The sequence below is a fragment of the Anneissia japonica genome, unplaced genomic scaffold (genome assembly GCF_011630105.1).
Source record: "Anneissia japonica isolate Jap-2015-1 unplaced genomic scaffold, ASM1163010v1 scaffold287994_len634616_cov204, whole genome shotgun sequence".
Taxonomy (NCBI): domain Eukaryota; kingdom Metazoa; phylum Echinodermata; class Crinoidea; order Comatulida; family Comatulidae; genus Anneissia; species Anneissia japonica.
The window spans coordinates 114561-129976 of record NW_022707798.1 but is presented as its reverse complement, the minus strand read 5'-3'; the positions used below and the strand labels follow the sequence as shown (position 1 = coordinate 129976).

At 34.1% G+C, this 15416-nt stretch overlaps 2 protein-coding genes and 1 long non-coding RNA gene across 3 annotated transcripts in view; 1 reads left to right on the top strand and 2 right to left on the bottom strand.

Annotated features, from left to right (window-relative positions):
- LOC117106428 (alpha-N-acetyl-neuraminyl-2,3-beta-galactosyl-1,3-N-acetyl-galactosaminide alpha-2,6-sialyltransferase-like) overlaps nucleotides 1-1483 on the top strand; it is a 10487-nt gene extending 9004 nt beyond the window's left edge. The window contains exon 6 of the transcript XR_004445065.1: nucleotides 1253-1483. The gene's annotated coding sequence lies outside the window, so the exon portion shown is untranslated. The remainder of the gene's footprint in view (nucleotides 1-1252) is intronic.
- Nucleotides 1484-4557: 3074 nt separating this feature from the next.
- LOC117106425 lies at nucleotides 4558-6735 on the bottom strand. The gene is made up of 2 exons (XR_004445064.1): nucleotides 5026-6735; nucleotides 4558-4992 (listed from the first exon to the last, which is right to left on the bottom strand). It is a non-coding gene; the product is annotated as an uncharacterized LOC117106425 (long non-coding RNA).
- A 53-nt stretch (nucleotides 6736-6788) lies between these two features.
- Nucleotides 6789-15416, bottom strand: part of LOC117106420 (sphingosine 1-phosphate receptor 1-like) — a 17827-nt gene continuing 9199 nt past the window's right edge. The window contains exon 2 of the mRNA XM_033247784.1: nucleotides 6789-8178. Coding sequence (XP_033103675.1) covers nucleotides 7064-8164 — 1101 coding nt within the window. The 5' untranslated portion in view covers nucleotides 8165-8178 and the 3' untranslated portion in view covers nucleotides 6789-7063. The remainder of the gene's footprint in view (nucleotides 8179-15416) is intronic.

Genomic DNA, 15416 nt, shown 5'->3' with positions numbered 1-15416 from the left:
ATCATGAAATAAACACCAGTTAGTATTATCGATACCAGCCATGGAGTTATAATTATTTTGATAATAATAACTCCATGTACCAGCTAGGCCCCTATTTGCGACGTTTACTGGAGAAAACAAATACAGTACAAATAAACCGTTGTTAGCGTACAGGCTAGGGCCCTCATGGGCCCTCATGCCCCTCCCCCTTCGCTGGATCGGCCACTGGTCCTGGTTTCCGAGTTCTATGCTTTTTGTAATTTTATCTTTTTTATTATATAATATTTTGAACCCGAATAAAAAAAAAAGAAACAAGTAAAGAAAGGTAAGGTGAATGTAAAAAGAAGAACAAACTATCCTAAAAATATAAAGAGTGAGAACGATCGAGAACCATAATATCGGATACAGTATTCGCACGATAGATGTGCATCAAGCTGGTTTTCCACTAGGCGAATTTATTCGCGCGAATCAAAACGCCGGTTCGCTTCCTGAGCTCTGATTGGGTGCACATTTTTTCGCTTCGCAAAAACTCCGATAGGGATGTGAACGCGCATACGCATGAACCGACGTTTTCGATTCACGCGAATAAATTCGCCTGGTGGAAACCGTAGAAACCGCTATCGAAAACGTACCGAAACCCTACCGTACGGTTCCGTGGAGTGCGAATAGCCGGTTTGTTTGTACTGTATTTGTTTTCTCCAGTAAACGCCGCAAATACCGGGCCTAGCTTGTATCGATGATACTTAATGAAGGGTGTTTATTTTATGATTAGTCAGTTCTTTGTATTAGCTTTACGTTAGCTTTCGAATAAAGGCATTACTATTATTGTCTAGAAATCCTGGCATACTTAGTTGAGGGTCTTAATTTGCGGGGTCTGATATTTCGAGTGGGTCTGATATCTCGTGGTCTTAGGTCTTAGCTTTCGTGGTCTGAGCTTTCGGGACACCCTAATAATAATAATGTATGAATGATGACGATGATAGTGAAAAGGTGACAATGATAATGACTATGACAATAATAATAATTACTTAATAATAATAATAATAGGCCTAATTATAATAAAAATAATTGTTTAATATCAACAGGACTAAAAATAAATAAACTCGCAGTTGTTATGTATTATACTGAATATAACTCTATCGCCTCTCAGTATAATTACTTATATAATACATCCCTTGAAATTTATATAGTAAGAGTCTATAGATACATTGTTCAATTCAAACAGTGCTTCCCGATACATTTGTTTGTGTGTACTTCTAACAACCACAAACAGGTTACTACTCATAAGCAGTGAACTTGCACTGTTGGTTTTTGTTCAGTAATGAACTCTGCTGGCAAGAGATAGCAAAACTCAAGTATGTAACCAGATTTATGCTGAATAATTGTTTATATATATTATTATTCATCATAATGTCTTAACCTGCCTTGTGATCGATAGATTTTACTCTTAAACCTGGCACCTTTGATTGACTATAATAAAAGATATACAGTAGCTTGACAATCATAAAAGTATACTGCTTTTACCTATTCGCAAAATAAGGTCACTCGAGTAAATTAAACTGTGTTGACATCTCATTCAAAGACAACCTAATATAATGGAGGCTTAATGCTAGTTTACGATACAGAGCTAAATACGCGGTTGCTATGTGTTATAATGAATACATCTACTGTATTTTCCCCTAAGAATAAGCATAATTGCCATTGATTTCCTTAAAATTTTCTGTTTTTATGTTATTGTTGATCTTTATGTTGTTTCATTATTTGTTTCTTCTAGATCTACTCTGTTTCTGTTACTTTATTTTTATTGGGCAGTGCATTGTGTGTCAGTTTTAGAACCATTACCTTATAATTTTTGCAGCAGAAGTTAGTGGAAAACGCCCTCTTGTTCTTAATCGTTTAGCTTCCTGCCGAGTTTCTGAATGAAAAGTACATTGTACCCGAGACAACTTGTACTTCTATTTATATTTTTTGTATAACCATTTCTGGTACGCTATGTCTATAATAAGGAAGTAACTCACCGGTGTCTCATTTTATATTGTCACTTCATGCTGTCACTCTAATTTCTGTTTCAAGCTGCTCATTCTTCTATGGTCATTTCATAACTCACTTGTCTTGGTGACAATTTAAAGCCTCTCTACCCAAAAAAAAAAGCATGTGTAAATATGAAAATTAGTAATGCATTTTCCCCTCTTCTTTTTTTTTTTTTAAATTTAATTATCTTTAAAAAAATTGAATGAACATTATGTGCCATAAAAAAGTAGAAATTTACATCATGGCAACAATAATAATTGCACAATAAGGAAATTATTTATTTCTACAGAAACATTTCATTAATTTGCAGCTATTTCATGTATTATTTATTTTATTTAAATTTTGCTTATTTATATTTTTATATTTTTTTTTTTATCTACGAGAGCATGAGTTAAGGCATTTGTGTTTCATTTGCCTATTTTGCTTATTCCTTTTCATTTTCAATGATGCATACATTGATTTGTTTAATTTAATTAGTCCTACATAATTATTTCGAGTATATGTTATAACAAAGAACTTAAATAGCAGAAGAATGAGCTGCTCCGCGTATTTGCATTAAAATCGATGGAACATTCGCCATCATGCGGTTGCAGTAAATTTTGAACATTTTACTAAATGGAGAAACTAAATGAAACAAGCGAACAAGAGCAGCGCCTTTATTATTTTTATATAGCGCCGCCGCGCGGTTGCAGTAAAATTGATCTCCGTGTACCCACAATGCCTTTTGAACGGATGTTCCACTATATTGGGAAGCTGCTCTATCTTCTGCTATTTATTGTCTTTGGTTATAATACTAAGTTATTTTTTCTTTAACAGTATGTTGAGTTGATTGTGGAATAAATGATTAAAATGAAATGAAATGATTCAGCATTCCGATCTAAATTCCGTTCAACTCAATGAGACCAAGATTACATGATGAAAAATGCCAATCGCCCAATATTGCCATCCTTACCTTTATTTGGCCATGGATGTATTATAGTAATATGATTTGGCCAACAAACTCTTTTGGTGTCAAGTTTCGTGTACTCCATAATAGCAAACATAATAGATACTACTTGTCCGACTGGGCCCAGTCCTATACAGACAGCAAAGTCCCTTTTGTGTTGTCAGGTGAGAATGCACGTATTGCGGAATGAATGCTCGAAATTAAAATGGTGGAGGCTAGGCTAACACTGGAACAATTCACAGGTCCCAGGGGCGGATCCAGAAATGTCCAAAAGGGGGGGCCGGAAGGGGGGCCGAAAGTTGGGCCGATTGAGACAACACTGTCGTAGGGGGTCCGGGGGCATGCCCCCGCGAAATTTTTGTGTTCTAGACGCCCGAACATAACATTTGAGGCATTCTTGGCCATCATTTTTTCCTTTTTCTCTCTTTTTTTTTTTTTTTTTTCTTTTTTTACCTCCCAAAAGGGGGGGGGGGGGCCGGGGCCGGGCCGGCCCCCCCTAAATCCGCCCCTGGGTCCACAATCACTTGAAATATGGTGTAAAAAAGTGACGGAACGCAAGCCCAGGAATGTCTTGAACACAGAAGTGCCGCTAATGCACTTTCGCACCTAACTTTTATTTCTTAATTGTTTTACCTCAACGTTCTTTTCACAGTCACAACATATAATTAACAAACATTTTCACCTGATTTAACCACTCACAAAGTACCTTTTTCAACAAATAAGCCCACAAATAAGTACAGCGAATCTCTGTTCGCTAGCCGCCAACGAGCGGCTGCCATTTTGCAATCAGTAAGAAATTGCCAGAATGTCCGAGTTCGCAGCGTGAAGTTTTTTTGATTAAACGTTTATGAAAACTTATCTATTTGCCGTATTGTACAGTATGTCATTCTTTATATTGTATGGTGCTGTTGTTTGACTATGTGTGTTCACATGAAATAATTATTTCAAAAATTAGTAATGATCCAAATGCGTACACAGATCGAAAAATAGGGCCTAGGGGCCTAGGCTTAAATCCATTAAAGCCAATGATAAACGTCGGTTCGATTAACCTCGATTACGACAAGAAAGTTCAAAAAGATGGTACTGCATGATGCCACATTTTGTTGTCGGATGTTTCATGGGAAAATTACAATTAAAATTATAAGACTGGCCTTTAATGGTTTCAAAATTTAAGAATTGACTCGGGCATTCTGGCAATTTCTTACTTGATTGCAAAAAAGTACAGCTCGTCGTGCTAGCAAGAGCGGAAACCCTGTATCAACCTATATTTATAAAGGTATCTTTTTGTTGAAAAAATGTACTTTATGAGTAGTTGAATCATGTAAAAATGTTTTATAATTATGTGTTGTGACTTTGAGAAGAAAATTCAGGTAAAAAAATTAAGAATTAAAAGTTAGGTGCGAAAGTGCATTAGCGCCCATAGATGTTAATAATAGCTAGAAATTATTAAAAATTTTAAATTATAGGGTGAAAAATATAAACATTTTCTAGAAGGAATTTAAAGTTGCCAGCCTGCTACCGAAACCGCGACCTCAACGTTGTGAATTATAAAGTATCAAATGAAATAAATTACGTCATCAACAGAAATATCGAAGCAAACGTAACTTTAACCATTCTTTAGGATTGGAGAACCGATTTATTTTCAAATATTGATTACTTATATAGTAACAGTATATAGATAGGCCTACATTATTCAAATCAAACAATGCTTCCCGATGTTTTTTTTGTGTAAAGTATAGGCTTATAACGATTTAGTCTGATCTCTGTTTGAAAGAATGTCGATTTACTCGTAATATTATTTTCAATTCTTAAAATTAACTAATTGATATTGTACAGCCATAGTTATCTCTCTTCCTTTCTAAAGATTATTATAACAACCACAAACAGGAAGGTTTGCACTGGCAGGTTTTCGGTCAATGACACCAAATGTACCTTACTTTGACTCAAGTGTGTAATCGGATCTATTATGAATATTATATATATATATATATATATATATATATATATATATATATAATTCATCATAATGCATTAACCTGCCTTGTGATCGAGAGATTTTACTCTTTAACCTGCCTTGTGATCGAGAGATTTTACTCTTAAACCTGGTTTTAAATAGTTCATAAATGACAATCATTAAAGTATACTGCTTTTACCTTCAATATTCGCAAAATAAGGTCCTTAACTCGAGTAAATTCAAATATATTAACATCTCATTCAAGACAAACATTAAACTGAGAAAAGGACTCAAATGATTAACAAATTCTAATGAGACTTAGATTGAAACACTTTTTTACTCATTTAAAGACAGTTCACGACGACAATGATAAGCAATCGGCATTGTTTTTGTTGCTCCAGGCTGTATGCTATACAGTATAGCCAGTGGTACGTGTATCTATAACGATTATTGAAAGGGGGATGATGGGGCTAATGGAGGCGCGAATGTTAAGTGGGAGGGGGTCTCATGGTTATGGCGCTCAGCTCGCAAAATAAGGTGATATGAGGTGATTTGTTTTTACCTGAGTGATATTTTTTTTTGCATAGAAAATATTCAATGGAGGAAGCCTTTGCCGAGGATTTTGGGAGTGTGCGCTTCCCCCCTGGTAATTGGTAAGAATTTATACAAGCAGAATTTTAAGGTGGGCCTACAATAATTTGTGTCTCAAGACGGTGCTGAAGAGATCGCCGAATTTAGGCTCAGTATCTTGAGTATTTTGCGAGCGAACATATACATAGGCCTATTTCGCTAGGTCTTCTGCCTAGCTATAATAGTAAATCAGAATATACTTGTTTAACGTTTGTTATTAATGCGGGTTTAAAGCGAAAAGTCGGGTTAAACATGACAGAGAGTAAAATATATCAAATACAAACGGAAATTTAATCATTGTTGTCAGTGATTTTAAGTTTATTCTTTTTTTTCTGCTCAAATATTTCCCTGTCAATACGATATCAGATTGACCTAGCATTAACATATCATCTGAGGTTTAACAACAAAGCTACCTGAACTCTTTAACAATTCACCACAATTTAACCTGGTAGTGGAATCCGCTATAAGGGCGCGCCCATTTCCTTCCATTGTACTTGTAGCAAAACGAGGAAGAAACTTTAGAAATCTGTCACAATTCCTGTATGTATGTCAAGTACTGACTGAATTATAGATATTATTTATTGTACTTCCTTTTACAATTCTGGCTATTCGATGACAACGTCTCTTTATACCAGTGGAATTGATTTCACGTATTGATTAATACATACGGTACACAAATATATACATATACCTAACATATATAATAATTATAATAATAATTTATAAAGCGCCAAAATCACTAAACCGAAGTAAAAATCAAAGGCGCTGTGCATGTTAGATGTTCAAAAGTTGACTTTTGTTTTTGGTGTTAAAAATAGCAACAGAAGGTGAGTCGGTAATATGTTTAGGGACTTAGGCCTATTTGATGAATAAATCAATCAAAACAATATAAGTAATATAATCAGAATATGTACAATATATATATATATATATATATATATATATATATTTAAATAGCACCGTCTACACAATATAAACAAATAGAAAAATAATAGTAGCAATTACAATCGTACCGATAAGCATAGCCCTTCAATGAAATGAACTATTTGTTGAAAGTCTACGAGTATGCTTGATTCGATTGCAACATCAAAATATATATACATTAAGAATTATATAGCTTATATCACTTATAGGCCTACTGTATATACAAATAACATATAATATAATATATATAATAATAAAGTATATACTGTATATATATTGTATATATATATTTGATTACAACACATCTAGATGTGTATAAGAGGGTGAGGTGGGGCGTGGAAAGACTATGCAGCAGTCAAATAATCAAATAAATCAGTACCCACGAGTGTGTCATGAATCATTTAGATAAGAGATATAAATCAGGGGAACTCCTTCACGTTAGCCTGGAAGCATATGCATCTGCCTGTTCTGTAGTGGAGGGTTATATCGTTGTATCGTTATTAGTTTAAAGTTTTAAAACGTAGTGGCCGCTTATTAGGTTTATTATAACTTCATTTTATGTCGTTAAAATGAATGTAGTTCAAAGAAGACATGATAGATTATATAGCACATTTTTCGTTGATGAAGCCGACAGGACATTCTTCTAAATTATTCACCCGTACGCGAAAAATATTTTCAGATCCCCTCCGCGATTGATTGTGCGTTGCTACTTCCTCCTTACAGCAGAAAAACGCCCTCAATGGCGCTAATGCAGACCGCCTTAACTCTGCGTTCAATAATCCATAAACAAGTGAGTTCATAACGGCATTTAAAATAGCAAGAAAATATCCAATTGTCACTGCAGGAGTGTTAATATTATCAAGAGTGTGTTTGGAGTATGCGATATTTGATGCGATTACATATGGAGTGACACATACTATAAATCCTAACAATACCATAAAAGTTGTTCTTGCCGCCTTCAAATCGCTTTTACTGAGCCGAGTTATCGACCGGTGGCGAGTCATGTTGTTCTTATTTATACTACCTGCAATTTCTCTTGTAGGTTTTGTAGCAGTTTTTAAAATTATGGAGTGAAAAGCAATTGCAATAACAACGGTTAAGACTACGGTACCATTGTTGAGGTACACAGTACCGAATCTGCATTTCGAATATCCATAATAAGAAGAAGTATACAATATTGCTGTGATGAAAACTGACGTAATCCAGAGCGTTGCAATTGCGTAAATGAAATGTTTTTTCTGAAGCTGGCGATGCTTAAAGGGATATTTCACCGCAACGCATCTTTCAAACGCTAGCAAAATCACATGTAGCAGCGACATTACTTCAAAATACGACCCACCAACCCATCTGATATCTGGTTTGTAGTCCAAGTATATAAAGCTACGCTTGTTATGCAAGCATTCATGAGCCACAAATATACACATTATCATTAAGCATGAGTCAGAAACCGTCAAGCTACCGATGATGTGATAATATTTTTTGCGTGTCCTCATTTTAAAGATAGTCTTGAAAATCCATACGTTTCCTAACAACACGACAACACTGATCGGAAACATTAGAATCAACACGATTCGCTCAGTTTCTGTGATTACGAAAGTTTCGTAAGTGTAATTAAGTTGACGACACGTGCCTTCCGGTGCAGGAGCGACATTCGGATCCGGGGTTAGAGTTGTCGACATTTCTTGACCAGGAATAATCATCTCACATGTGAAACCTGTAAAAAGATGGACAATAAACAATATAAGTTTTTTTTTTCCCGACATTAATAACAAAATAGAAATAACATTTACTAAAACTGATATACACTTTGAAGGTATTGAAGTAAAATATGAGCTTCTCGGTGTCCTCTCAACATTTTAAATTTTATTTAACCTAATTTATGCATTCGAACTTAACATCAAGTTTCCAGGACAAGGTTTAGGGACTGCCAGAGCAAATTATTGAAACGTGAATTATAAACAAGTTCAAGTACATTATGTAATTAATAACTGGCCTAATAATAATAATAAAATAATTTAAACATTTATACATTTTAGAATATTTACTTTTAAAGCAACATGTTAGTGAAAAAATAGATAATAAATATTTTGTTTTACAATGGCCAGTTAAATTGTAAAAGCACCCTTTCTGAGCACTTGCATTACAACATTACAACATGAACTTTCTTTATGAAAATTTCCAAAATATTAAACTGATAATTTTTATTTTTTAAATCAAACCGCATAGATAGACACTAACAACAATATACAAATAGTATAGATACATTAAATTTAAAGCATTGCAAAATGTAATTAAGTCAATATCAAAATATATGATAAATATTATTAAATGAATAATATTTCTATGTAGGCCTAGTTGTCATGTTCATGATGTTTGCAGATTTGCTAATTATTTATTGTCAATAAACTAAAGGTAGACATTTTAAATAATTATTTTAAACCGTAACTTATTAGTGATCACTTTCTTAAATCTTCTCCAGATTATCAAATTTTCTTTGACGAAACACTGTTGTATGCCCGTATATTGTCATGATGTGTCTAAAATGGTCATGATGTGACGTCGTCATGACTATATATAGGCATGCCACAGGTTTTTCTCAAAATAACAGAGCCTTGACAGGGCTTAGTTTTTTATATTAATATAGTCTGAAATGTTCTGTAGGTTACAGGGCAAGGTTGAATGTATTGTATACTAAATACGATATCAACAGAATTGGAATTTGGATGTCTTGCAGACGATAATTGTTTTTAATAATGTTCCGTGATTAACCACTGCACGTACACCCTGGGTCAACTGTAGTAGCAGCAGCAGAAAAATAAGTGCTAATAGGAATAACCGCGAAGAAGGAAATGCGTACGCCGGATTCACTGGGGTTTCTTAATTCAAAACACCCACCGTGAGGCAAATCAAATTATTACTGTGCGTCAGTCGTCGAGTTCCTATTTATCCGGTTATATTTTTTTCTATATGAGAATTACCAATTAAGGAAAATTAAGTAGCCTGATAGTCACGTGACTCCTCAAATTCAGTCGAGCATGGAACAACAAATTGCTTCGTGATTGTACGTGTAGACGTATGGTTATCTAAGATTGTATCGGTATGAAAAAGACAACTTATTGACAAAGTATTGTACCATGATTGTACTTAAATATGACTTTAAGAATTGATACGGTGGTGAAATGCCAAGATATTACTGTGTATTATTGTAATTGAATACATGGTACTTCGAAATCTCTAAAAATAATCATTGTGTGTGGGGAAACAGACTTAAAACGATGATGTTGATATTAAACATTTTTTACATCTCCCTAATTTAACTAACCCTGTACAGCAAGCCGAATCAGTCAAATAATTGTAGACTATTATAAACACAAGTCAACCATACTTAAAGATCTAGGAACATAATTTGATGTCATATGAATTGAAAAAAAAAATTGCCTCAATAAACATTTTAAAATTTGTTTACGCAACCCCTGTTAATTTGGTTTAAATCTGAAATCTTAGACAGTTTTGGGCAACTTTTTGAAGAAAAGATGAATGGTTTTCGCGTGACCCGCTGATTGTCGTCAAGGTGTATAGGCCTAGATTGGCCAAGATTGTATAGAAGATTGTATTAGAAAGAGGAGAATGCTGAAACGATGTGTTTTTATGGCCTTAGTTATGTGTCCAAAGATGGAGTTGCTTACTCTTTCCCCAGTGGTGGCGCTAGGATTTCCTCGATTGGGGGGGGGGGGGGTGGGCTGATGTCCCCGACGAGAAAAAGTGGGCATGGTCGGGCGTCGCTAAAAACCTTTCGAAAGTGGTCCAGGGGACGTAGCCCCGAAAATATGACAATTAAATGGATTCAAAGGGCTTATTTAATCGATTTTAGAGCTACTAATATGTACAAGATACATATATTTTTTTTTCTCCGCTAACGAATTGTGGTTTTTCTCCCCGACGCACCCCCCCACCACTCAACCTAGCGCCACAACTGCTTTCCCCCAATTTCCATTCAATCCCAAACCATATAGGCCTACTGTATATTACAAAGCTATGTTAAACCATTGAAGACAAAGTCAAATCATTCATCCTAAACGCAATTGATTCCGACACAACAATATGATTTGGCAAACAATTAATTCTACCCACTGTTTTGTTTTTTTTAGCAATTAAATATATAAAGCTGCTCTCGTAGGCCATAGAAAGTTGAAGTAAACTTTACAATACGATAGAAGTAAATGCTTGTTTACGTAAAGTAGGCCTATGTTTGGAATGCAATTTATTACGGCCTGTTGACAATAGAGGTAGGGCAAAGCGAAGTTCCTCATAATGAAATCAATATATTGACGATTCCATCTCTTGTATATTTTCAATTGGCTTATTACTGGCCATAATAAACCAACCATGTCCAAGCAAACATCTTATTGGTATAGTAATTGGATCGTTTGCCCTTTACGTAGGATTATCAGATATTACAAATTGGTTTTGAAAGGCATTGCGCGCCCACATGGGATAAACGCGTAGCGCAGGGCGTTTTAATTTGTCCGATTTGTCGGCTTTATTTAACAAATTAATGTGCTAAAGGCCTAAATTGATAGGCGTGAAAATTTATCCTTTCTAATGAACACGAGACGTAGGCCTATAACCCATAACCTGCTCTGTTGCTAGAATACAAGTCATAGACCTAATCAGGGCCGCGGCCGTATGCAGGATTGACATTGGGAAGAGGCGAGGGTGTACAAAATAGACCAATGGGATATACTAAGGATATCTGTCCCGGTCAAAGCCGGTCAGATTGCAGCTCCGATTCTTATTTTTCTAGGCAATTCCAAATACTGGTCTAACGATAAATTGCTCGTTAAAATGTAAAGATTTAATATTTTCTTTTAACCTTTATTGCAGAAAATAATAAATTTTGTATCCAATACATTCTGAACTGTCTTAAAAAATGTGGAGTTATCGATATGGTAGTGGAAAAATTTAAGTACCCATCGCAATACCAACCCTCCCAGACCCCCATCCTTGCTTGCTGAATACGGGCCCTCTATTTGTTTAACATTTGCGCTTTTTATGTAGGCCTAGCTTAATTACATAATTTACCGAGTACTGTATTTTCCAAAACGTGTATCATGATTAAAGATATTATAGGCCTACACGTAGCCAGGTATTCATAGTATTTGCGCTATCACATTTATTTTGTTTCAATCTACGTCAATATGAAATAAAACTATTTTCGCCTCATAAATACTTCATAGAACTCAGTTAATAATAGCCCTTCGTTGGAATATAAACTGTGTCAGCGGAAGTGACACAGTTTTTACAATTCACAAATTTTACGACAATTGAACTTAAAAAGATATATCGTGTGGGTGTAATCGAGCCGTACTAGAAGCCGTACAACAACAACAAAAGTAAAAACAACACCAATAATAATAATAATAATAATAATAATAATAATAATAATAATAATAATAATAATAATAATAATAATAATAATAAACACTTCATAGAACTCAGTTAATAATAGCCCTACTTCGTTGGAATATAAACTGTGTCAGCGGAAGTGACGTCGGCGCTTTTATAAAAGTACAACTTTAGGCTTTAGTAGGACTACGCCTATATAAATAAAGCGAGCTTGGAGGAAACCATCAAAGCAAATTTAGTTTATTAAACAATTTCTCAGTATTGTATTCGGTTCCATTCTCTACAGTCATTTAGCTGTTCATATATTTAAAATGAGCTAAACATTTGACGTCATCTGTTTTACTTCTTTTTCAAAAACAAAATTAACCTTTTTTCGGTAATATAGTCGGTAGAATAGTCACATAAATATCGCCTGGAAGCCGAAATAATGGGATACCTTCGCAGTCATACGAATGGCATAAATGTAGACGTCGTTTAGTGGTTAGTAAAATCAACGATATAATTAACCGAACTAAATATGCAAATGCCTAAGTAGACCTAGTATAGTCTAGTGAATGTAGTTAATATCATTATATTGCCGGTGACAAGCCAGTTTTGTTTGCTTTAGTAGGCGCTTTAAAAATGTGTATTATTGTTTAATGATATTTTCATAATAGTGTTATATAACTTTATAATGTTGATTGCTAATTAATGTCTTTAGATTAAGTTAAATTAAGAGGAGGATAATTATTAGAGACTAGTCGTGAAGACTATTTAGATATCTGGCCTCCCCGTGTTGTTTACCGAATTAAAAAAAAATAAATAAAACAAATAAATAAAATAATAAACATTTATACAAATTAGGATTTGATAACAATTATTAGGTTTTATATCAATAATATAACACATAATGTAAAAACATACAATCGGTGCTGTTTCAAGTTCATTGATACAAATACACGACTATACAAGGTTATATAATTATTAAATAATAAGAAGGCCATATTTGTGCGCTGTAAATGGTTCTACAGGTTAAACATTTTAAAAATATTGCATTTCAAATAATAAGACAGTTACAGTGCAATAGAGGGTTTAGGTAATGCACGCAAAATCCTTAAGGAAATAAATACAGATTGATTTGCATGCCGTCGCTTTCATCCCCTAAAAGCAGGTAATATAAGTGTGAAATGAAACACTGTGATGGCCTATATTTACCTTCTGGCACTGTTGTCAGTAGTGTCTGGTTAAAATAGGGCCATGAAAATTGTCATTAACATGCCAAGCATTCTCATATTTAAACATTATAGGAGAGTCTCGTGCTGACAACAACCAACCTTTTAAAAATATTAACATTTGATTTGCAAAATTATGGAAACACAACGGACAAGGCCTAATAATCTGTTGTTTATTTAAAAAAAATAGATTTCAAGAAAATATTCTAATAAAGAACGAAATATTGAATCAATATTGCCACCATCAAAGTAAATAAGTCAACGATTTATTTTCATACAACATATGACATAACATCGTGGAAAAATACAAAAACAACGAATGACTTACAGTACCACAGAGAAGAAAATTAAGTTGAAAACTTTGAACTAGATGAGTTGCTTTTTAATAAGCTTAAAATTTTATATCAGCAAACCAAAATAATGTATTTTTTAAAATATGAATTTTAAAAGAAAATTCACCTGTAGGCCTATCAATAAAACTAAATACCATGTTTGGTTGATCATGGAGGAAGAAATTTTCTTCCTCCATATTGATGTAAAAAAAAAAAAGACTTATTAGAGCTGCTTTATCTGATACGGTACCGTACTACATCTACGGCAGAGAAAGCTGGCCTATGCAGGCCTACGCAACGTACATACGGAGTGAATTCTGCACTCTGTAGGTCAACATTTCCTTAAATTGAGTGGGGGAAGAATCCTGGCCTAGTGAATAAATTCCTGCCCAAGAGACCGAATTCACTATCGATAGGCTGAAAAAGACTGACGAGCCCCAAATTCCTGTGACGACGCAACTCCGTCATCGTAAACACTGCTATCTAGGCTAAGTACATTTATGAAACAGAACACATTTTCATGACTTGGATCAAATGACATCTCACAAAAGAAAACGTGTTTCAGAAATAAGGAGATTTGATTTGCGGCTATGTAACCTTGTATTTTACCCGTGGAGGAAATCAAGTGCTCGCAAAGTTCATGACTTGGGTTAAAGCTCTTGGTACTTCGTCTATAACCCAGAGTCATCTTACTTTTTTTGTAATACAGTACGGTAACTGGAGTACAGTATATGAAGTTAAACTTTTAATAAATGAGACACAAATTTTACGACAATTGAACTTAAAAAGATATATCGTGTGGGTATACTCGAGCCGTACTAGAATTTTAACAACAACAACAACAACAAAAGTAAAAACAACACCAATAATAATAATAATAATAATAATTATAATAATAATAAATAACAATAAGATATTAAAAAATCTTACATAGATGAGATTATATTACACAAAATGATAGGATACCGTGCTGTACTAAGGGAAAACCCGTAAATATAAATTGATTACAAAATTGAAACTTAAAGAGATACCGGCTACTTACATTACTGTTATTGGTTATATTAAAAATGCGTGGTCGACTGTGAAGGTACGGATCTGAAATGATTGAAGAACGATTTGTTCTTCCGTTATGTATACGCTAAGGGAAACACTGTTCTTTGAAAGTTGTAACATTATCTGCAGTAGAGAGAGTAGAAGAGAGTAGGACTACAGGCCGTATAGACTAGGAAAAAAAAATCAAAAAAGAGGCCTAGAAATCAAGTTATGGGGAGTGGAATGTTAGAAGCAGTCAACATAGCCAGATATCCTAATTAATCCGTCCTGGTCACCCTAAGCCCTGTTGACACTTGATTTTTCACCTGGTATACAAATGGCGGCCAGATTTATATAAAATGTGCATATAATTGGAACTAAATAAGCTACAGATATGATGTTGGTGTCTAAAATCATTATTTATATACAGGCAACAAATCAGACATTTAAAAACTACTGTCACTCATGCCAGAATGGAACGTAATTCAAAAATAGGTGTTTATTTGTTTTAAAATATCCGCAAAATATACTTAAAATGTGTATAAAATAAGAATAAGTATATAAACTCACCCAAAAGTCGTGTTTGGTATCGTTGGAAAGCTCTTCCGATGCTGAATAATGTATTGCAATTTATATATCAGAAACGGTGTGGTGTTTCATGTACCGTCCCATAAATTCCAATTATGGCATATCATATTAATATAAACAGGACCCATTTGCGTAACTCGTGAGCTCTCGGATGGCGGAGGGGGGTGGGGAGCTCCTACTACTACCTAACACATTACTACCAAGCCTTAAGTGCTTTCTGGGCGAAGTCCAATAACAGCTAAGGAAACAGGTTTAAAGGGCAAAAAGACAACCAATATTAAAATTATTATTATTATTATTATTATTATTATTATTATTATTATTATTATTATTACTATTATTGTAATTATAATTATTGTAGTGAGATTATTATAGTTGTTTTA